The 23,269-nt window shown below is 47.1% G+C and overlaps 1 protein-coding gene across 2 annotated transcripts in view; it reads left to right on the top strand.

Annotated features, from left to right (window-relative positions):
- The first annotated feature begins 285 nt into the window (after positions 1-285).
- Positions 286-23,269, top strand: part of PDGFRA (platelet derived growth factor receptor alpha) — a 55,903-nt gene continuing 32,919 nt past the window's right edge. The window contains exons 1-3 of one of the 2 annotated variants that reach the window (XM_050947421.1): positions 286-438; positions 10,013-10,073; positions 11,661-11,975. In XM_050947421.1, coding sequence (XP_050803378.1) covers positions 10,025-10,073; positions 11,661-11,975 — 364 coding nt within the window. In that variant the 5' untranslated portion in view covers positions 286-438; positions 10,013-10,024. Of the gene's footprint in view, positions 439-2,021; positions 2,121-10,012; positions 10,074-11,660; positions 11,976-23,269 lie in introns of those variants that run through there. The other variant, XM_050947419.1, reaches the window with a different exon arrangement.

Raw genomic sequence — 23,269 nt, 5'->3', positions numbered from 1 at the left:
GAACACGATGGGTTTTCAGGAAACTTTTTCCCCCTGCAGTGCAAAACTCTCAAATTCGCCCCCCATTCCCCGGCCATATGGCTCCACTTGCCGCCCCTCCTCTCCGCGGCTGGAGATTGACTGGCCCCCCTGACTGCGTAAGAGCCGCTGGAGGCTGGGCTTCAGGCGCGGACCGGACCAGAGCGGCTCTTATTCTGAAGGGGCGGGGGAGGGGGGCTCATTTCCTGACAGCTATTTACTTAAAGCAAATGATTAGTTTTGGAAGGATGGACTCTAACATCGAATCAATTACAAGACGCGGTCTCTGAGAGCACTGCAGTCTGAACTGGAGGGAGCGAGGGAGGAGGAGGAGGAGGAGGAGGAAAAGTCAGAGGACGTGGACATATTTTTGACTCTTTCTCTAGACTTTTCATTGTGGATTAACGTGTGAACTGGAAGGTAAGGCGTGGGGGAGTTCCACTTTTTATGCTCTTTCCAGGGGACGTTGCCGATCCGGATCCAAGGTATGGAAGGTTGCTGGGGATCAACCCCTGTGTGGACTGGAGAGCCAGGGCACGGGGGCGGCTCACCTCAGGGGATCCTCGCTGGAAACCCTAACTCTGGAAGTTTGCGCCTGAGACTCAAAGGGCGCTGGAGACTCGCTCCTCGGCGGGCAGCTCCCTCCTTAGGGGGCTCGCACGGGGAGTTGCTAGGGCTGGGAAGGTGGTTTGTCCCGGGAAGGTGACGCCTTCCCCCTCCAGTGAGAACGCTCTGAATGGAGGTAGCGCGCTTTGTTGGAGAGGGCTGGGGAGAGGGGCGATGGGGGTTGGATGGAGACGGGGAGCGGGCAAGGTCGGGGCACTCGCTGGACCCCGAGAAGGGAAGCAAGGGCACTGGCCGAGGAGCCAAGGATGGACACGTATCACCGATCCCCTTCGGCTCCGGAGATGGATGGAGCAGGAGCTCCAGTGGCCTGGGGGCAGAGGAGAGAGCAGCGATCGCCCGGCAGTGGCGGGGCCAGGGGCCCTCGACAGTCCGGACTGGGGGGCGGCAGCCGGGACCCACCCTTCGGGGGACGCGGGGGGCCCCTGTCTGGAGGGTGCTGCCCCGCTGGCGGAAAGGCTGCGCTAATGACAAACACATTTAGGCTGGGGCGGAGGGGCCACCGCGCCACATTCCTGCCGCCTGGCTGGGAGCGATTCCGGGGACGGAGCGGGCTCCGCGCCCCCCTATTCCCAATCTAGAGTGAAGCCCTTTGTGTGAAGACCGGGATCAGTGGAGGAATCTCGTAACGGGAAGGAAAGCGGAGAGTTTGGCGAGGACTCGGATCAGCTCTCGGGCCAGCGTACGCGGGGAGCTGAGAGGGTTTGGCGAAGGTAAGAGGAGGTTTTTTCTCTGACACCCCCGTTGGCCGCTGTGGTCCCAATCCTCCCTTGGCTTTTATCTAGCCCTCCTTCCCTCCATCAGGTCCGACCTGCCGTCCCTCTCCTCCATTGTCCCTCCCTCATCTTTTCCTGCCCCTGGCGGGGGACTGTCTGGATGCAGGGGCAAATCATCCCCCACCTCGATCCCTGCGCCGGAGGTTCTTACACCTCGCTCTCAGTTCTCCCTGCAAGCGGGGAAGCTGAACTCTGCGCTCTGGGCTGTTACCTGGCGGTGTCCCAGTTCACACACACCCAGCTGCGCTCCTCGTGCGATGGACATGCCAGAGCCACAGAGCTGCCAGCGTCCCCTAGCTCTCTGCCCCCTCCCTGGCAGCCGCTGCAGCCCAGGCGGACGAGCCCTCTGAGTTGTGACCAGGGAGCGTAAGGGACCATCAACCCTTGGCGGCTTGTGAGGTGTTTGGTTGGATTTTGTCTGGCGCTGAGGTTGAAACTTGCTGACCCTGCTGGGCTGGAGTCCCCTGGAAAAATCCCGAGAGGACTAGGAAATGGCTTCTTGGCTCTTTTCTCCATTGCTCAACATTTTTGGACTGGGACCCAGCAGCGAGTAGACACTCCTAGGAACAAGGCTGGACCGTGTTTTGGAGCAAGATGGATGGATCTAGGGAGGCAGCACCAGCTTTCAAGACTCAGCAACACGTCTGGGAACAGAGACGGGTAAATTCCAGGGGAGAGCCCGCTGCCTTTAGTTCCTGTGAGGTAACTACAGCGACAAACATCGCTTTAACTGCGCTCCTGCCTGGATTACAGGGTTATTTTCTGTCCTGAGTTTTCAACCCCACCACATGCAAATTCTCCAATTGCTTTGGCGACGTCCCACCCAGATGTGTAATAATCCCTGCGAGAAGTGTCTTGCAAAGACAGGAATCTACTGCATCCCCAGGAGGAGATTTGGGAGTGACAAGCCTGGTGTGCACACATCTCTCTCCGTGCCCACTCATCGGACGGGTGGTCCCCAGAATGCGGGTTGCGCTCGCCCCCACCGAGCGCATCCAGCTGTGACTGCGTCGTGTGTGAGCCGTGGAGCGTTCCCGAGTTGAGAAGGTTTGAGGTCAGGCAGAGAGAGAATCTCTTCCCCCGTATCCCTAGTGGACGCCTTGATCTGCGCAGGGGAGTCCTCAGCCTCGGATCCCCTAGAGACCAGGCATCCTGCATAGACAGGGTGAATCCCTAACCTGTTCAGGTCCCCAGGAAAAGCTTTGGGGGACCCTGCAGACTCCTCACAGCCGCTGTGGAGATCTGCTGGCACGTGGAATAGTGTGGCCTAGGATTCCTGTCTGAAGTGGCCCCTAAGGCTTGGAGAGGGGATTGAAAAAGAAGTTCTGAACAAGCGCAACAGATCATGGAAATGTGGCGCTTGGAAAACATTGAATCACCCCAGTAAAGACCGAATTTGTGGGGCTCCTCGCCACCTCTTGTTTCGTTTCTGTCTGGCTCGCCTAAGGATTGTTGCTTCAGCTTGGCAAAGGTTTTGCTATTGTTTCCTATGAAAATAGCAAAGTGGTTGAAATTTGACGTCACTGCTGAGTTATCTCATTGTTCTTGGGCTCTTTAGGTTAATCCTTTCTTGCTAGCTCTCAGCTCCCTCGACTTTTCCAATCTGGTAAACATTATAGATAAGTGTTCCCTAAAATGTGTTGACTTTCTTCGCTTCGGGGTACCCTAGGATCATTTGGCCTTCACTCTCTCGGAGTCAGTCAATGAGTGGCAAGCGTTGGCCAGACGTTTAAAAAACAGAACAGGGGATTTGAAAGTGTGAATGTAAACATTCCTCGCCCCCCAAACTAAACAAACTGATAATATCAAGGCAGTCTTTACAATGTCCAGTTGTTCTCTGGCAGTGGAGACTGAGTGAGCTTCCCGGTTGAGCCATGTGTGTGTATGTGTGTGTGCATGCAACCCGTAATGCCAAAGTCCTGTAGACTTCAACAGAAAGGGGTCACACGGTTGGTTTTTTGAATGTAATCTAGAATTATATTCCCTGCCATAGGATTTTGGTTCAAATAAAGGACATCATTTTTTATTGAAATATATAGGGGTTTTAGAGTAGTTTTCATAGCACCCTATTCAATTTCCATGGACTTTACTGGTTTCATCTCTATTAAGTTCTCCAGGAATTTTCCATATGTGTGAGTGTGTGTACTTGGGTTTTTGAACCCAGGCTGAAATTTTAACCTGATCTAGTGAGAGTGGAGTTGGGGAGAAGAATGGTTTGGTGGATCTGACACAGTTTCCTCCAGGCTGAAATCTCAAACCTTGGTTTCTCGCAGAGGACAATTGGTTGCGCTCCATAGGGAGAGAAGGAAATTAGTGGCCTCTTCGAGTCAGGTCTGGGAGGGAGGGAGGGAGGAATTACAGAGCTCCCTCCTTCAGCTGCGTATATATATTTTGTAGGAACGTTGATTCTGCAGTTTTTCCCTGCCAGCAATTAGTGCCATACGTTTCCGTGTGTGCATAAGGGAAACATCTCAGCCTCCTCCCATAAAGTTGGGAGCGGGATGTAGGTGGCGAGAACATACCTAACCGTTCACCAGTTGTTAGCATCGACAGTTAAAAAAACGCAGCCAGAGAAACTTTCCCCGGCAAACAAAGCCTGTTTGGTTTTACAGAAGTGCTGAGGTTGCTTTCGCAGCCCCAAATCAGCGCTGTGGGGAGGGAGTGGGGGACGAGGCGTTAGCTAAACGGCTAGCGCCGGAGAGCAGGGCTGGTGCCTGTGTGGTGTGACGTGGTGGATAGGCTGGATGGTGCCAGACAATGCTTTCCCATGGGAAGAGGCAGGAGTAGATTATTCAATCTGGGACAGGCTGAGCTCTGCAAAAGCCATTTGCGGTGTTGTACTGCCCCCTAGCAGTCATTCTTATGGTTACGCCTGAGCCTTACAATGTTTGCGGCATATTGGCCAGATTCTAGGCCGGTGGTAGACAACCTATGGCACACTTGCTGAAGGCGGCACGCGAGCTGATTTTCAGTGGCACTCACACTGCCTGGGTCCTGGCCACCAGTCCAAGGGGCTCTGCATTTTAATTTAGTTTTAAATGAAGCTTCTTAAACATTTAAAAAACCTTATTTACTTTACATACAACTATAGTTTAGTTATATATTATAGACTTACAGAAACAGACCTAAAAACATTAAAATGTATTACTGGCACACAAAACCTTGAATCAGAGTGAATAAATGAAGACTGGGCACACCACTTCTGAAAGGTTGCTGATCCTTGTTCTAGACTGTGTCTGAGTAGTACCATCCCCTTAGGTTAGTCCCACTACTTGATTTCAGTGGGGTTACACTGCTGTAAAGCAGGAGCAATACATTGAGGAATCAGGCCTATGGTTCTTTACCCCAAGAATTTCCAGTCTCGGGGGCCTATCCTGGCATAGGCTCTACTAGTGCAGTTCCCTGCACCAACACAGGGCTGCCCAGAGGATTCAGGAGGCCTAAGGTCTTCGGCAGTGGGGGGTCCCCACCCAGAGGATTCAGGGGGCCTGGCATCTTTGGCAGTAATTCGGTCATGGGGGGTCCTTTCTCTCTGGGAGCCGTCGCTTAAGTGCCCTGAAGACCTGTGGCAGGAGCCCCCCGCAGCTAGATTACCACTGAAGACCCGGCACTTCAGCGGCGGGTCCCGCTTTGGTGGTAATTCGGTGGGGGGGGGGGGTCCTTCCACCCTGGGGTGGAAGGACCCCACCTGCTGCCAAAGACCTGGAGCAGAAGAAGCTCTGGGGGCCTGGGCCCTGCAAGAGTTTTCCAGGGCCCCTGGAGCGAGTGAAGAGTGATCCAGGGGCCCCGAAAAACTCTCATGGGGGGCCGGGGCCTGGGGCAAATTACCCCACTTGCCCCTCCCCCCGGGTGGCCCTGCACCAATGCAGAATCCTCTTGAAGTCAACGTCATTCCAGCCAGACTCAGGGGCTGTGTCAGTGGATTCAGAGACAGGATCAGACAAAAACAATAGGACAGAAATCGAAGATTTTGAGGTTCACCTTCCATTTAGCTCAAGCAAAATTTGAACTATGGAGATCTGGCATTTTAAAAAAATGCCCTAGAATCAGGGAAGCATGATCTTCAAACAAGCATCTTCATTCTTAGCTTCTATTGATTTTTTTTAAAGAAATGTCCCTGGCTAAGCAATGATTTGAATGAAGGAAAATATGTCCAAAAACTTGATAAAGTGTCAAGAAGCATGAAAGTATATGTAAAAAGTTCAAGGGAATTTCAGAATCCACAAGCACCAGGTTCCCCTATCCCTAGTCAGAGATCATCTTACTTTTAAATGATGGCTCTGTTTCTGCAAAATTACATCAGTGTTTGCAGGGAGGGAACGCACAAGAGTCTGCCAGAGTGGCTCTAACAGTAGGATTGGGGCCATATTTGCTATTATGTGTCACCAGATGTGTAGGCTACAAAGAGAACTTCATAGATCAGGGTGGTTTATACAGATTTTGGTACTAAGGAAAGCAGGATGTAGTAAGGTGCATTTTCAACCTCGTTTTCTTTGTATTGTACTCTGGGGCAAAACTAGGGTTTGGATGCATATTATACTCTGATGGCCTTGAGCCAAAGAGGTTTGTTTCAGTTGTTACAAAGATCAGGGTTTTCTGAAGACTGCCTCACTGTGCCCCCCCAAAAGTGCTAATAGCTTAAAATGCAAACAGATAGAACCTCCTGCTCCCACCCCCAGGCTTTCAAGTTAAACTTTCCTTTGGGTTTCCCACTTTAGACAGTCTTCTCTTTTTTGAATGTTAGATCCTGATCCTGCAATTTGATCTGCAAGGGGAAAGCTTTATTCTTGTATTCTTTCTATGAAGTCAAAGGGGCTAAGCATGGGGTTTACCCCATTGATCAGACTGCAGGATTAAGGCCTTAGATTGTAAGATCTTTGGGACAGATATTGCTGCCTGTGTGTCCTGTATCGTGCTGGACTAACTGTTAGAACTTAATACAGAATTAGAATTGATATTTAATAACTGTTACTTTGCTATGGTACAGGAGAGTTATTCAGGCCACTCTGAATGTAAATATTTTGAAAGGGGCAGTTGAGCAACCCTCTCTTTACAAAAAAATATTTAATTTTAAACTGCACTTTGCTAGTGTATTTTAAGTGGACAGTCACAGAAGCATTTTTGGTTTTGGTTTGTGTGGTCCTTTTTTCTTAGCACGCACAGAAATCTTCAGAACCTGCTATTGTTCACCGTACAGAGGGTCTTGCTTTTGGGGAGTCTTATAAGGAAAGGAGCCAATGACCAAGAAAATTTACAGGGGGCAGTGTCCACATATTTACATCAACCTAGTAAAGCACACCATTTTCATCCAATGTTTTCCTTTTTCTTACCTTGATCCAACCTTTCCTGGAAAAGCTCAGAGCTTCCCCAGAGAAGCCAGTTTTAGGGAGAACCTGCACTAAAAGGATCAAACTCATTCCCAAATTAAGATAATCTCATCATTATGTTTCCAAAACCTGAAGAGACCATAGTATTTCCACCTGCTTCTGCAACAGTCTCCACTAGTACTGCAGGTGTGAGTAAATGTTGCAGGATCAAGTCTTTTTACCAAGACTCTTGCTCATATGAAGTTAATATAATTTCTGTATAAAATGACAGTTTTAAGTTGATCCATGGAGACTTGGAGTCGTCCAAATTCCATGTACCACCTTTGAGACTGACGCTGCTGTCTGCCAAAGAAATTCAGTTTGGCTGTATTAGTGTGGGTCAACACTGCCATCATGTGGCCAATTGGATTAAATGCAGGTGACTGGTACCCAATGGGAATTGAGGCTATTTTCTGTAATTTAACAATGGATATACAATTCTACTTTCCCGGTGAAGGTCTTTGCCTAATTTATGACAATATGAAAGATTAATATCACTCTTTCCTCCCCACAGTGCTGGTGCTTTCCCTCTAGCATGTGCAGAATGACTGACTGGGTCTCTCATTATTTTCTATATGGATTTTTCCATCAAGGTTCACAACATTCTGGATTCAAATTTTTCCAAATTTTGTTTTTAATTACATGCTACAGTCAAATGAACTACTCATGGTGGTAAGCAATGTACTCGATAGGAACCATTTGCCAGACCGGGTCCTTATAAACAAAGATTTTGATTATATTCCTTTCATGATTTAGTATCATCTAAATAAGTAACTGAAATATTAACATTTAATCTAGATCACTTAAAATATCTAAATAAACACAATTACTGCTTTACTCTATACACTCTGCTTTATATATATTGGCAGACTAATTTGGAAATTTGAACCCGATCTAACATTCTTTGCATGCCTCCCTATTCCTATTATAATCAGTGGGTGTCCTAGGGTGTACAAGGAATGAAGAATCACACCATAAGTATGCATACACTGCACATGTGCTTATGGCCTTGGCCCAGATCCTCAGCTAGTGTAGCTTTATTGACTCAATTTACATCAGATAAGAATTAGGTTCATGGGGTGTTCTGAACTGAACCTAGGGTGTTTACTGAAGCTGACTAAACAAAAATCGTTAAAATAAAGAGCATGAAGGGCTGGGATGGACTAACTCTTTCTCTTGCCTGGGATGAGACACTTCTTTTTGCTCACTTAGCGGCTGGAGCTAAATATACTTACTCCCATCAATAGTTTGCCTAAAGTATTGGCACTGAGTTAGGCAAACAGGCAAAAGAAGCATATACAAGAACCCATTGGCATGGCATTGTTCTTTAGATGCATCACAATGTGCAATTCCACTCAAACTGGAGTCATGATGAAGAATTATATGTGTATCCCTATTCTCTCTTTCTCAGTTGCTGTAGGTTCCTCTGGACCTTGTCCCATAGGTTAATATGTCAGATCTCAAAGAGCAAGCAGTCTGACAACGACTACATTGGATTCAGGCCCCTTAGTTCCCATTGGCTTGCATGGTAGCTAAGCTGTTTGACTATGTCACAGCACAGTGTCATCACCCATAGTTACACTGGGTATTATAGGCCTGATTCTCCATGTATTTATACTGATTTTATACCAGCATCACTTCATTGACTTCAAGTGAAGTTACTCCAGATTTGCATCAAGGTAAGACGAGAATCAGATCCAGATTATTTCTGTATAGACTGCATTGTTTTCAATGAATAGTCCAGGAAAGCAATATTTTGTGGTAAGAGATTCTTCTGTCTGCAAAGGCAAAGGAAACCTGGCAGACAGTATGGTTAACACCGTCTTGGGGAACGTGAGCTGTTAGCACTCAAATCAATAAGGCAGAGTATGGGAATTCTTTAAAGATGTGCAGTGGGTTTCTTATCTAAAGAAATACAGGATATAAATGTGATAAAAGTGAGAAAAGAGGCTGAAACCAGAGGACTTCTTTGATGTCCCAGAGTCTGTTATCAGTGGGAGGCAGATACATAAACACATGGCCATTATTGTTAATTGCAAAATCAGGCTGAATGGCTTGTCTTTGCTGGAATGCTGTCTGTTGAATTTCTGAAGCTGTTGCATATGTTCCTTTAGCTGGTAGTTTGTTGTCACCACACTGCTCAAGTCCTATTGTGTCCTTGTGGTGGGAGTAGAGGCTATGCAGCACCTTGAAGAACCGGGGGCTAGCATGGCTTGCTGTCAACATTTAATTCATATCTGAGAGGCCTATGTTCCACTTCAGTAGCCCATTTGTATTATCCTTGTTCAGTATATACTGATGTTACTGTCCCTATTGAAATCAACAGCAAAACTGAGTAGGGACTGCAGCATTTGTCTTGGGAAATTTGGATAGTTTGATTACCATACATTGAAATTATATTACGTGGCATATAGATATACAGTTATTTGTTGCAATTACCCCTTGGACACTGCCTGCTGTCTTATGGCAATTTGCTCTGTATGGCTTAGAAGACCAGAAAACTCCAAATAATCCATTATTCTTCATGCTGCTTGGGAAAAGAGGTACTGTAGAAACACAACTGCAGTCTTGTGCTCCCTCTTGTGTTTTATTAGAGAACTTCAGCACCTGTTTTAAATAGAAAGTCTCTTGATCAAGGGAATTTGTATTAAATTAAACAAATGCATTTATTGAACAAACTAAAAGGTAGATACAGTGGTAAAATAGAACTTTAGCAGATGATGGTACTTTGTAGGATAGAAAGTGGTTTTAAATATACTTTCTCTCAGGTATCAGAGGGGCAGCTGTGTTAGTCTGGATCTGTAAAAGCAGCAAAGAGTCCTGTGGCACCTTGTAGACTAACAGACGTATTGGAGCATGAGCTTTCGTGGGTGAATACCCACTTCTCTCAGAATTGCTACCATGACATTTTGTAAGCAGTCCAAAAGCCAGATCTTGCCATCAGTTACACTGATGTAATTCCATTGCAATCTCACTCACTTCTGTGGAGTTACTCCATGCATAGAGCAATGCAATTATGGGCCCAGTTCTGCAAGCTGCTGTAGGGATTGTGGGCAGAAGGTGCAGAATTTGACCCAAAGTGTCCTTAACCTTTCCCAGAGAGATCTCTGTATGCAGTATGCAGTATGTACTCCTAAGCTGGCGATGGAGCCCTGCAAATAGCTCATTGCCTTTATCAATCTGTTCACTAACTTTACTTTTTCCTGCTTTTCTATTTTTCTCTTTCAGTTGTCCTCAGTGATGGGTACTTCCCCAAGGACATTCCTGCTCCTGGGATGTCTCCTGACAGGTAACATTCCTAAATACCCCATGTCACTTCATTCATTCTCCTTTGTAAGTCTGGGCTTAAATCAATGCTCTACAGTCAATATAGATTTGTTTTCAGTGTGATCAGTGATCATGAATCACAGCACAGATGATCAGTCAAGTGGCTGTAAATTCTTTTTTTCTGACATTAATTATAATAAAAGTCACCAGGAAGACAGTCCCAAGCCTGTGATTAAATCTACTGAAAATATTCATATTTTTATGGACAGTCCGTCTTTTGTTACTGACTAAGGAACCCAGCTTGGTGCCCGTGAACAGCCCAATGAAATGGATATGATACAAGGGAATTCCCTGGTGGAGGGGAATGGAATCCACTGTGCAGCTACTATTGCAGCCTCAGGGCTATAGTAACCTGTGCAGCTGCTTCTCCCTCTCCGGAGGGAAGAGGTTTGGCCAGTGGATCTGTGTCACTGCTGACGCACCAGCCATGTCTCATCTCTCCCGCCAGAGTTTCTTCAGCAGCACATGGGAGCAGAGCTCCATGATGTGCAGCAGAGTGCATCCTGCCTGGGTGGGATCCTGGCATCCTCCTACTCTGTGGAACATAACTGCATTGGCAAGCAGGCCTTCCATATCAGCAGAAGGAAATGGGGGGGCAGGGCAGGCTTTGGCTCAAAGTGCCAAATATAGAAAAGGCCAGCATTACTAGCTATTACAGGTAAAATACTTGCAATGGCTTGAGAAGCAGAACAGAGACCATGATGGGCCCAATCTTTGGCTCCACTAAACCCTTGTGTGGCAAGCCACGGGGGGTGCTCTGCTGGTCGCCACGAGGGCGGCAGGCAGGCTGCCTTCGGCGGCTTGCCTGCGGAGGATCCTCCAAAGCCGCGGGACCAGCAGACCCTCTGCAGGCAAGCTTCTGAAGGCAGTCTGCCTGCCGTGCTTGGGGCAGCAAAATGCCTAGAGCCCTCCTGGGTCTACAGACTTGGGCTTGCAAGACTGACAGCATGGCACTAAATATAGCCACATAGACATTCTGGCTTGAGCTGGAGCTTGGGCTTCGAGGTGGACTTAAAAACCCGAGCTGGAATGTCTGTTTGCATGGCTCTTTTTAGCACCATAGTGCAGTCCAAATTTGTAGAGGCAAGGTCTGAGACTTGCTGCTGCAGTTTTTTTGCAGTGGAGACATAATCAAAGTTTGGATCCAGGCTACTTCTGTAGCCCTTTGCAGAAATAGAGGTCAGCTGTAATGTTCAGATACAGGTGTTGATCTAGCACGAAATGCTCCCAGAGTCTGGGGCTGTTTGGATCTGGGGTTTTGGTTGAGAGCCATCGCTAATTTCAACTCTTTGTCTTTCATTTGTTGATGCAAGTCGGGCTGAACTGAAATGAACAGCATTTTGTGTGAGAGGTTCAAAGAGGAATTATTTTGCTCTCCATAGGGAAATGCAGTGGCTACTTTCAAAAGGGCATATTTAAAGGGAGATTAGTGTGTTTGGTTTGTCCATAAACATGGCTGTTTTATAGATAAATCACTTATCCTTTCTCACATCTATGTGGTGAGCATGCTCTGCTTAGTAACTGGTTACTTATTCATTTCCTTTGACAGGACCATGGCTAACTTTTTGCCTGCTTCCATTGCCGACTATTCTTCCAAACAGAGATGAAATGGTCGTGCAACTGAATGCCTCGTTTACTCTGAAATGCTCTGGAGACAGCGAAGTGACCTGGCAATACCCAATGGCTGAAGGAAGCCACAGAGTTGACATTAGAAACGAAGAGAACAATAGCGGTCTCTTTGTGACTTTGCTGGAAGTGGGGAATGCCTCAGCGGCTCATACCGGATTATACACTTGTTACTACAATCATACTCAAGAGGAAGATGGAGAGGTGGAGGGGAGGGATATCTACATCTATGTGCCTGGTGAGTGGTTTATGCTGTGTTACAGAGGAAAGGTTTGCCTGGATTGCTGTGTAGGAATATCAAGGACCCTATTAAGCATTTAAATGGAGAGCAACCTCTTGATCTGAGCGGGGCATGCTCCTTTTCACATGGATTTTGTTTGGTATGAATTAGTTCTCATGAAAGGTAGTGAACTGACAGCCTTGAAGGCTGAAGCTTTCTCTCTACAAAGCACAGGAAAAAGGCAGTGCTCTCCCAGTGGATACCTAGACTCAGACATGGAGACGAGCTCTGTGGGGGGCACACTGCGCATAGTTGTCTCCATGCCCATTGGCTTCTTTGATAAGGCTTCCAACCAGGGGAACACTAATGCCAATTATTTGGTGGTGGCTTGTGTAATGTGTTCTTTGGGACCTGTACTGAGGGCTTGTCTACATCAGAAAGTTGCAGCGCTGGTGAGGGAGTTACAGCGCTGCAACTTAGGAGGTGTACACATCTGCAGGGCACCACCAGCGCTGCAACTCCCTGTTTGCAGCGCTGGCCGTACTCCCGTTTTGTCTCGGGTGTAGAGGATCCAGCGCTGGTGATCCAGCGCTGGTAATCAAATATAGACACTTACCAGCGCTTTTCTTGACCTCCGTGGAATAAGCAGGTATCCCAGCATACCTGAGGAAGCCTCTGGTAATCAAGCTGGTCTCCTTCCCCGGTTTTGCTCTCGCGTTCCCCGAACCCCGAGCAAGCAGGTCTCCTTCCCTGAAGTTTGCTGGGTGGTTCCGGGAACGCGAGAGCAAAACCGCGGCGAAGCTGGTCTCCTTCCCCGGTTTGCTCTCGCGTTCCCCGAACAAGCAGGTCTCCTTCCCCGCGGTTTGCTGGGTGGTTCGGGAATGCGAGAGCAAACCGGGGAAGGAGACCAGCTTCGCCGCGGTTTGCTCTCGCGTTCTCCGAACCACCCTGCAAACCGCAGGGAAGAAGACCTGCTTGTTCGGGGAACGCGAGAGCAAACCGCGGAGAAGCTGGTCTCCTTTCCCGGTTTTGCTCTCTCGTTCCCCGAACCCCCGAGCAAGCAGGTCTCCTTCCCCGCGGTTTGCTGGGTGGTTCCGGGAACGCGAGAGCAAACCGCGGCGAAGCTGGTCTCCTTTCTCGGTTTGCTCTCGCGTTCCCCGAACCCCGAGCAAGCAGGTCTCCTTCTCTGCGGTTTGCAGGGTGGTTCGGGAACGCGGAGAGCAAACCGGGAAAGGAGACCAGCTTCGCCGCGGTTTGCTCTCGCGTTCCCCGAACCACCCTGCAAACCGCAGGGAAGGAGACCTGCTTGCTCGGGGTTCGGGGAACGAGAGAGCAAACCGGGAAAGGAGACCAGCTTCGCCGCGGTTTGCTCTCGCGTTCCCCGAACCTCCCTTGAAGCCGCCCAACAGCGCTGCAGTGTGGCCACATCTAACACCACTTGCAGCGCTGGTTGCTGTAAGTGTGGCCACTCTGCAGCGCTGGCCCTATACAGCTGTACTAATACAGCTGTAACAACCAGCGCTGCAAAATTTTAGATGTAGACATGGCCTGAGACCAACTAACTTCATGAATACCACTATATAGTCAATGGATGGTAATGGCTCTTGATCTCTATTGACCAAAATTGGATTTGACTTAGCTCAGAGGCTATGTATTGCTACTTTCAAATATCCTAAGTGTGGAAAAGTGTTAGTTGATGGAAAACTTGAACTGCAGTGCAGGAGGATGCTCACATATTTACAGGGTGTAGGAATCAAAGGTGATTAGTAAGATGTAGCTGTATTGGAACACCTGTCACAAGAGAGGTGGAAACAAGAAATGGCAGTGAGGGCCAGTGTGGCAAATAATGTGGTGTTTTCATGCATCATTTGCCACAATTTTCACAGCAAGACCTGCCTTTCCTGCCCCTAAACTTCCTCTCATGCACCGTGGAAAAATCTATTGGACCCAAAGAAATGACAAGGGCAAAACCAATGAGGCAGTGTAGTCTAGTGGATAGAGCACATGACTGTGACCCAGGAGATCTGGGTTTTGTTCCCAGCTCTCCTCTGGGTGACCCTGGGCAAGCCATGTCCCTCCAGTGTCTCAGTTTCCCCCATCTGTAAAATGGGATAATGATACTGACCTCCTTCATAAAGCATTTTGAATCTACCGAGTTAGGTATTATATTATTAATAAGAACACCATCCAACAGGGATCTCAGGGAACATCACCCCACCTGGTAATCTTCCCATTCCCTTTTAGAAGTGCCCACCTTGCCCCCTCCTCCCCTACACATTCTAGGGGCGGGAGTAGGGATGTCACAGAATGTCCTTCTGTCTGCCAATTCTCTGAGGTTGGAGTCAAAAGTCTATTAAACCCATTTGTCATGGCTTTAATAGGAGTTACTGACTGAGTCATGACTGACTGTCCCATGAATCCATGAGCGCCAACATCTTTAAAAAGGAAGAGACTATAACATTTGACATCTGGGGATTTTGGTGTGCGTGGGGGAGGGTGAGTGGGTGGATGGGGGAACAAATGGGTGGATGTGAAGATAAATGGCTTTACAAACTTTATTGAGAGCCTTTGTAAAGCATTATACATGACTGCCTGGGGCTCTACTAGGAAACAGGGGATTAGAGACAGCACTGCAGGGACACAAAGTACCAGACTGGTAGACTGACAGTGAGCATTCTGAGGGTTAGCCTGCAATAGCAGTACAGGAAAACAAGGGAAAAGAAAAGAGGTTGCAAGTCACCCTGTAAAAGTTTAACATGTTTGTGAAGTTAAAAAAAAAGATGCCTGGACTACAAAAAGATTATGTAAGGGGGAAGACACACTATCAGAGATTTTGTGAAGTGCCCTAAAACTTTGAAGTCTGTTTTGCAATGGCTTTTGGGTTTTCTATAGACCATAACGTGCAAGGTTAGCATGACTCTTCCATGATTTCCCTTTACATTTACTATGCACCGACACTTGTCCTTCAGACAGTTATTGAAGCTTGGGCACAGCCTGTAGGCTTTATACCTCAGTATCAAGTCAGCTCTAAGGCCTGGTCTACACTGCGCGTTTAAACCGAATTTAGCAGCGTTAAACCGACTTAACCCTGCACCCGTCCACACAACGAGGCCCTTTATATTGATATAAAGGGCTCTTTAAACTGGTTTCTGTACTCCTCCCCGACGAGAGGAGTAGCGCTGAAATCGGTATTGTCATGTCGGATTAGGGTTAGTGTGGCCGCAAATCGACAGTATTGGCCTCTGGGCGGTATCCCACAGTGCACCATTGTGACCGCTCTGGAAAGCAATCTGAACTCGGATGCACTGGCCAGGTAGACAGGAAAAGTCCCGCGAACTTTTGAATTTCATTTCCTGTTTGGCCAGCATGGAGCTCTGATCAGCATGCGTGGCGATGCAGTCCCAAATCCAAAAAGAGCTCCAGCATGAATCTTACAGGAGATACTGGATCTGATTGTTGTATGGGGAGACAAATCTGTTCTATCTGAGTTCCGTTACAGAAGACGAAATGCCAAAGCATTTGAAAAAAATCTCCAGGCAATGATACAGAGTCCACAGCACAGTGCTGTGTGACAAGCGTAACAGAAAGCCAAAGAATCAAATGGACGCTCCTGGAGGGAGGGAGGGGGTACTGAGGACTCCAGCTATCCCACAGTCCCCGCAGTCTCCGAAAAGCATTTGCATTATTGGCTGAGCTCCCAATGCCTGTAGGGTCAAACACATTGTCGGGGTGGTTCAGGGCATATCTCGTCAATTTACCCCCCTTCTCCCCCTGTGAAAGTAAAGGAAAAAAAAATCGTTTCTTGACTTTTTTCAATGTGACCGTATGTCTACTGCATGCTGCTAGTAGACGCGGTGCTGCGGCACTGAACAGCAGCATCCTCTCCCCTCCCTTTCCCGGTGGCAGATGATGCAGTGCAGAAGGACTGGTAGCCATCCTCATCATCATCCCGTGAGTGCTCCTGGCTGGCCTCAGGTGAGGTCAGCTGGGGGCACCTGGGTAAAAATAGAAATGACTCCTGGTCATTCCCGGTAGATGGTAAAGAACGGCTGGTAACCGTCTTCATCATAGCAACTGGGGGCTGAGCTCCATCAGCCCCCCCCCCTTTCATGTGTAAAGAAAAGATTCTGTACTGCCTGGACTATCATAGCAGCGGGATGCTGGGCTCGTCTCCCCCCCGCACCGTTTAATGTCCTGCCTGGACTATCATAGCAGCTAGAGGCTGCCTCCCCCTCATTTTATCTCACTAAAAAGTCAGTGTTTCTTATTCCTGCATTTTTTATTACTTCATCACACAAATGGGGGGACACTGCAACCGTAGCCCAGGAGGGTTGGGGGAGGAGGGAAGCAACGGGTGGGATTGTTGCAGGGGCACCCCCTAGAATGGCATGCAGCTTATCATTTCTGCGGAATCTGACACGGAGCGGCTGTGCTCTCTGGTACACTGGTTCTCTAGCACACTTGCCCCATATTCTAGGCAGGACTGACTCTATTTTTAGATACAACATAAAGGAGGGAATGACCCGGGGAGTCATTCCCATTTTTTTCTTTGCACTCCCGGCCGACCTCAGCGAAGGTCAGCCAGGAGCACACATGACAGCAGCAGACGGTACAGAACGACTGATAACCATCATCTCATCGCCAATTTACAATGGCATGGCATACGGTACAGAATGACTGGTAACTGTCTCTGCTATCTTGCAAAGGCAAATGAATGCTGCTGTGTAGCGCTGCAGTACCGCCTCTGTCAGTGGCATCCAGTACACATACGGTGACAGTGACAAAAGGCAAAATGGGCTCCATGGTTGCCATGCTATGGTGTCTGCCAGGGCAATCCAGGGAAAAAGGGCACGAAATGATTGTCTGCCGTTGTTTTCAAGGAGGAAGGAATGAGGGACGACATTTACCCAGAATCGCCTGCGACACTGCGTTTTTGCACCATCATGCATTGGGATCTCAACCCAGAATTCCAATGGGCGGGGGAGACTGCGGGAACTATGGGCTAGCTACGGGATAGCTACCCACAGTACAACGCTCCAGAATCGACACTAGCCTCGGTACATGGATGCACACCACCAAATTAATGTGCTTAGTGTGGCTGCGTGCACTCAACTTTATACAATCTGTTTTACAAAACCGGTTTATGTAAAATTGGAATAATCCCGTAGTGTAGACATACCCTAAGTGGCCCACTGCTGAACAGTATGATAGCTCACTAGTAGCTCGAGGACAAGGAAGATGAAGACAGATATCAGAAGACTCCTTCAAGAAGGGTTTTTTTTTATGTTCCTGTCATGTACCAGGGTACAATCCAAACTGATGAGTAGCTGTGTCACTCCTGCCCTCTAACCTGTGGTGACCTTTATACTGCTTTGCTCAGTGATGAGCTGCCAAAATCTTAACAACCGGTTCCCTACCAGGTCTTCGGTGGCACTTTGGCGGCGAGTCCTTCATTCGCTCTGGGTTTTCAGCAGCACTTCGGCGGCGGGTCCTTCAGTGAAGACCCGGAGTGAGTGAAGGACCCGCTGCCGAAGTGCTGCCGGAGACTTGGAGCATCAGTGAGTACAAGCCCCTGCCGAACCTCAGTGTTGAATAATAGCTGACTGCGTCTCCAAATATAATATGTATGTAGGCAATAAGTCAGATTTAATAGTCTTTATTGGATTCTGATATTTATTGCAAAATTGAACTAAGTGCTTTGATGGAGCAGTTTTTACAAGCACTATTATGAATTGAAGCTAGCAGTTACATTAATTTAATCTCTGTTCTGTTTAGACTCATAGACTCTAGGACTGGAAGGGACCTCGAGAGGTCATCGAGTCCAGTCCCCTGCCCTCATGGCAGGACCAAATACTGTCTAGACCATCCCTGATAGACATTTATCTAACCTACTCTTAAATATCTCCAGAGATGGAGATTCCACAACCTCCCTGAGCAATTTATTCCAGTGTTTAACTACTCTGACAGTTAAGAACTTTTTCCTAATGTCCAACCTAAATCTCCCTTGCTGCAGTTTAAGCCCATTGCTTCTTGTTCTATCATTAGAGGCTAAGGTGAACAAGTTTTCTCCCTCCTCCTGATGACACCCTTTTAGATACCTGAAAACTGCTGTCATGTCCCCTCTCAGTCTTCTCTTTTCCAAACTAAATAAACCCAGTTCTTTCAACCTTCCTTCATAGGTCATGTTCTCAAGACCTTTAATCATTCTTGTTGCTCTTCTCTGGACCCTCTCCAATTTCTCCACATCTTTCTTGAAATGCGGTGCCCAGAACTGGACACAATACTCCAGTTGAGGCCTAACCAGCGCAGAGTAGAGCAGAAGAATGACTTCTCGTGTCTTGTTTACAACACACCTGTTAATGCATCCAGAATCACGTTTGCTTTTTTTGCAACAGTATCACACTGTTGACTCATATTTAGCTTGTGGTCCACTATGACCCCTAGATCTCTTTCTGCCATACTCATTCCTAGACAGTCTCTTCCCATTCTGTATGTGTGAAACTGATTGTTCCTTCCTAAGTGGAGCACTTTGCATTTGTCTTTATTGAACTTCATCCGGTTTACCTCAGACTATTTCTCCAATTTGTCCAGATCATTTTGAATTTTGACCCTGTCCTCCAAAGCACTTGCAATCCTTCCCAGTTTGATATCGTCTGCAAATTTAATAAGTGTACTTTCTATGCCAACATCTAAGTCGTTGATGAAGATATTGAACAGAGCCGGTCCCAAAACAGACCCCTGTTGATATGATGAAAAGCTTGGCAAGAATTTAGACAGTAGCCATGGCAAATGTTACAGAACACCATTGTGGGTAAGGGATTATATAGCTACTGCCAGTGGCTGTAAACAAAAGAAATGATGTTTTAACAGTTAGCCAGTGAGAAACCATAGTATTTCCATTATTATACAAACAGGTCTTAAAGTCATTGCCTTTCTTCCTGATGTGTTAAAAGCACTTACATTGGTTAATAAAATTCAAAGGCAAGTTTTGCTTTTCCTTTTTACAAAGTGTAACGGACAGATCCTCTTTAGAATGCTGGGTGATATAGTCTTACCATTATCTCTCCTGTTATTTTTCTAAGTAAAATAAGTTACATATTTAATCCTGTCTGAAACGGAGAGACAAATTAACCTGAATAGACAATATAGGCTTTAAAAACAGAACTATAAAGTGGAGAAAATGAGCAAAAATAGAAAGGAAATGTAGAGGGGAGGTTTTTGCTAGGGAAAAACAGCTATTATTTAGAACATACAGACAGGCCACTCACTGCCCCCCGGGATCCCATGCCTCTTCCCCACCAAGCCTTGTCACCCCGATTCCTCCCCTCCTCAAGCTGCAGTCTGATTCCCCTCCAGCGGTGGTGACTGCTGCTGGGAGACACCTGGGCTCTGTGCAGCTGAAGAGCCAAATATCCTTTGCCCGAGCGCTACTTTCCCCCAGTTTGCCACCAGGGGCGGCTCTAGACATTTTGCCACCCCAAGTATGGCGGCATGCCATGGGGGGCACTCTGCTGGTCACCGGTCCCGCGGCTCTGGTGGGCCTTCCGCAGGCGTGCCTGCGGGAGGTCCACCGGAACTGCGGGACCAGCGGACCCTCCGCAGGCAAGCCACTGAAGGTTGTCTGCCTGCTGCCCTCCCGGCGACCGGCAGAGTACCCCCTTGGCATGCCACCCCAAGCACGCACTTGGTGTGCTGGGGTCTGAAGCTGCCCCTGTTTGCCGCCCAGCCCCCTGATTCTTCCCCGCAAGCCTTGTCACCCCCAATTCCTCCCCTCCCAAGCCTTGTCACCCCTGGATTCCTCCCCCCCCCCAGCCTCATCACCTCCCTGATTCCTCCCCTCTGAGTCTCATCTTACCATGTGATCTCAAATGGAATTTCACAGACACATCAATTTAAACACACTAGGTTAGATAAAACAAGTTTATTAACTACAAAGAGATAGATTTTAAGTGAATGCAAGTCAGAAATGGTTATAAGGAAAAGATAAGATGCAACTGATGCCTAACTTAAACTATGTTAAATTCAAAGCAAAGTTTTTCTCACCACATGCTCTCAGAAGTCTTACTGACCAAACTTCTTAGGCCAGGACCCCTTCACCAGTTCAATGGTTGCTTCCTGTGTCCCTTCTGGTGCAGTTAAGCAATGAACAGAAAGAAAGAGGAGGGATTCCTTTGGGGTGTTTGTCTCTTTTTATAGTGTTAGTCCCCATCCTGGAAAACATTTCCAGCTGAGATTCTGGAGACAAAAAATCTATGGAGAAGGATGTTCCCCGCTGCTTTTTCTTACCTGTTTGAGGTTTCTTTGTCTATCCTTCCTCCTTGATGACTTTCTTTATTGCTTAAATGCAAAGTAAGCAGAGCGCACATTCCTTTGTTTGAGACAGACGAGTTTGCCAACCTCCGTTTGGAACATGTGTTAAGATCACCATACAGTGGAATCTTATAACTTCACCTACAGTGTTGTCACACATATTTTATCAGGAGAATATTGACTAGCAAATGAGTTTTCAGTTGATACCTTGCAAGGCATACATTATACAAAGATTATTACAACAGTGGGTAGGGTGTGGAAACAGGCGTACATTCTGTCACAGTCCCCTAGACCTGAGCCTACCAGATCTGCAAGGCATAGGCATCTTGTAACTTTTTCCCCTCGCTAAAGAGCCAGCAGACACTGTTGCAAAAGTTAATCTTTTTTTCACCTAATTTTAGAATTTTCAGGAAAATTTGTTTCCACCATGAACTTTTTTTGTTTTGTTCAAAGCAATTCCCTTCCCTACAATAAATTATGAGGGCTGTGGAGGAAAGCAAATTTCTTTCTTAAAACCAGTATGCTTTATGACCGTTCCATAAGGATGTAATAGCCATACAAGCAGGAAAAAAAAACCTAGGTGAAGCCTCTTTTTGTTTTTCATTACATTTGGAAAGCAAATGTACTGAGTTGGGTGGATATAAGTTCTATAGTGCTGTGTTTGGATTGTTGTTACAAGGAGCGTGCCAGTGTGTTATAAATCCCATCGTTGGAGGGGTTTATACTCCCATTATTAAAATTGATGATGAACCTTGGCTCACAAGCTCTTAGGTTTGCAGCAGTTATTTGTGTGTTTAGAAGGGGCAGATTATGATCACTTTCTGAGCTGCTGTTTTAAGGTTGGGTATGTTTTGCATTAGATTTTAAACTAAATTTGGATTGGATGGCTATTGGAACTGGGTACATTGGATTGGTTTTAAAAAATATTGGGGATTTATTTGCTTTTTTATAGTTGTGCCTCATAATTCGAGAAACCACATGGAATAACCATAGTTAATGACATCTAGGTACCATGGTGATGAGCACATAGAAATACATAGAATTAGATATGTAGCTAGAAATATTTTTAAATAACAATCTAACTAATTTAGCTGAAAACTAATCCAATCAATATCTTTGGTTTCTAATACTTTTTATTAGAAGAGAGGGAGGCAGAAGATCATTAAAAAGTGTACTGTTGATTACAGGGGCTCTAAGATTACAGTTGAAAAGGAATTAGAATAAAAGAAAGAAATGATGGGTGACTGTAATGAGGAGACTGAGGTGTTCCCTCACCTTGGATTTCTCTCTACAATCACACATGCCTGTGGCAAGTTCAACATCATGTGCTTTATTTACAATGTGCTATGCAAACGCTTGTTCCCCATAGCTTAAGGCTTTTACCTTCTCTCCAGACACAGGATGTGAGGGAGGAGAGCTCTCACCTCCCTGAAATCAATGACTTCTCTAGCCCTTCCATCCTCTTCCTGTCTCTCTCTTCACTGTCCTCGGTTGATAAGCTGAATCATCTTGTTAACTGGTTAATCACCTGGCACTTAATCTATTGTCTCATCAATTTGCCCCATGTGGGGACTCTAGGCCATGGCTACACTGGCACTTTACAGCGCTGCAGCTTTCGCGCTCAGGGGTGTGAAAAAACATCCCCCTGAGCGCTGCAAGATACAGCACTGTAAAACCTCAGTGTAATCTGTGCCACGGAGCTGGGAGCGCAGCTCCCAGTGCTGCAAGATACACCCGTAAGGGATGTGGTTTACGTGCAGCACTGGGAGAGCTCTCTCCCAGCCCTGGCGCTCCGACTACACTCACACTTCAAAGCGCTGCTGCGGCAGCGCTCCCATAGCACTGCCGCGGCAGCGCTTTGAAATTTCAAGTGTAGCCATACCCTTACACAGTGCACAGAATGGTGAGTCAGCCTTAGGCCACCTACTGGTACAGCGGCACAGCTGTACCAATTGCAGCTGTGCTGCTGTAAGATCTCTCGTATAGCCGCTCTCTGTGGACAGGAGAGCTTGTCCACACATCAGGGGTGTGTTTTTTCACATCCCTAAGCAAATTAAGTTATACCAACAAAAGTGGTAGTGTAGATAGGTCCTTGGGCTATTCATGCTCTATCACAGTGGTTTACACCAGTGAAAGCCAGGACATTTATTCTAAGCAGCCTAATCTCCTTTTTGTGTCTGTCAGTTAATGTAGATCCAAAATACAAATCAAGGCCCCTGAGCTGGAAAATGGGACTTTTAGGTCCAAATTCTATTCTGAAGGTTTTGCTGGAAATTGTTTTCAGTGGGGTTGCATAACAAAAGGCAAAGTTCAGCCCTTCAATTTTATTTTATCCCGCAGGAATGGGCAACTATTTTCACACCTAAACATTAGTGGTTTTCTGGCTTTTTGCCTTTTGCCTGTGAATAACATTATAGGAAAACTCCACTAGATCCACATCCAGGAGCGGCGCCAGGGTTTTTGGTGCCCTAGGCGGGGGTCTTTCCGCGTCCCCGGTCGTTGGTGGCAATTCTGCGGCAGGAGGGTCCTTCCGTGCTCCCGGTCTTCGAGGCACTTCAGCGGCGGGTCCCGGAGCGAGTGAAGGACCCACTGCAGAATTGCTGCCGAAGACCCAGAGCGTGGAAGGACCCCCCGCCGCAGAATTGCCGCCGAGGATGGCAAAATGCTGCCCCCCCAAATCCTGGTGCCCTAGGCAATCGCCTGGGTTGCCTAAATGGAAGTGACGGCCCTGTCCACATCTAAAGGAAATAATAACACTTCTCTTTTTCCTGGAGGTCTTAAACTTCCCAGTTTGGTACATTTCTGTTACATAGGATCTTGGCTACTAGTTGGACTACTGGGATGTCTTCTTACATGTCTCATCAGATGGCAAATGTCATTATGGTGACAGTGTGTCGACTCTGTGTGTGACTTTAACATAGTTGTGGTTTTACATATGATAAAGGAAATTGCTGGAAAAGTAAAGAAACAAAATATATTCATTTCTATCAAGGTGCATAATT

Source organism: Gopherus flavomarginatus, chromosome 3 (genome assembly GCF_025201925.1).
Source record: "Gopherus flavomarginatus isolate rGopFla2 chromosome 3, rGopFla2.mat.asm, whole genome shotgun sequence".
Classification (NCBI taxonomy): Eukaryota; Metazoa; Chordata; order Testudines; family Testudinidae; genus Gopherus; species Gopherus flavomarginatus.
Note: the sequence above shows the minus strand (reverse complement) of the source record. Positions and strands in the feature narration are given on the sequence as shown.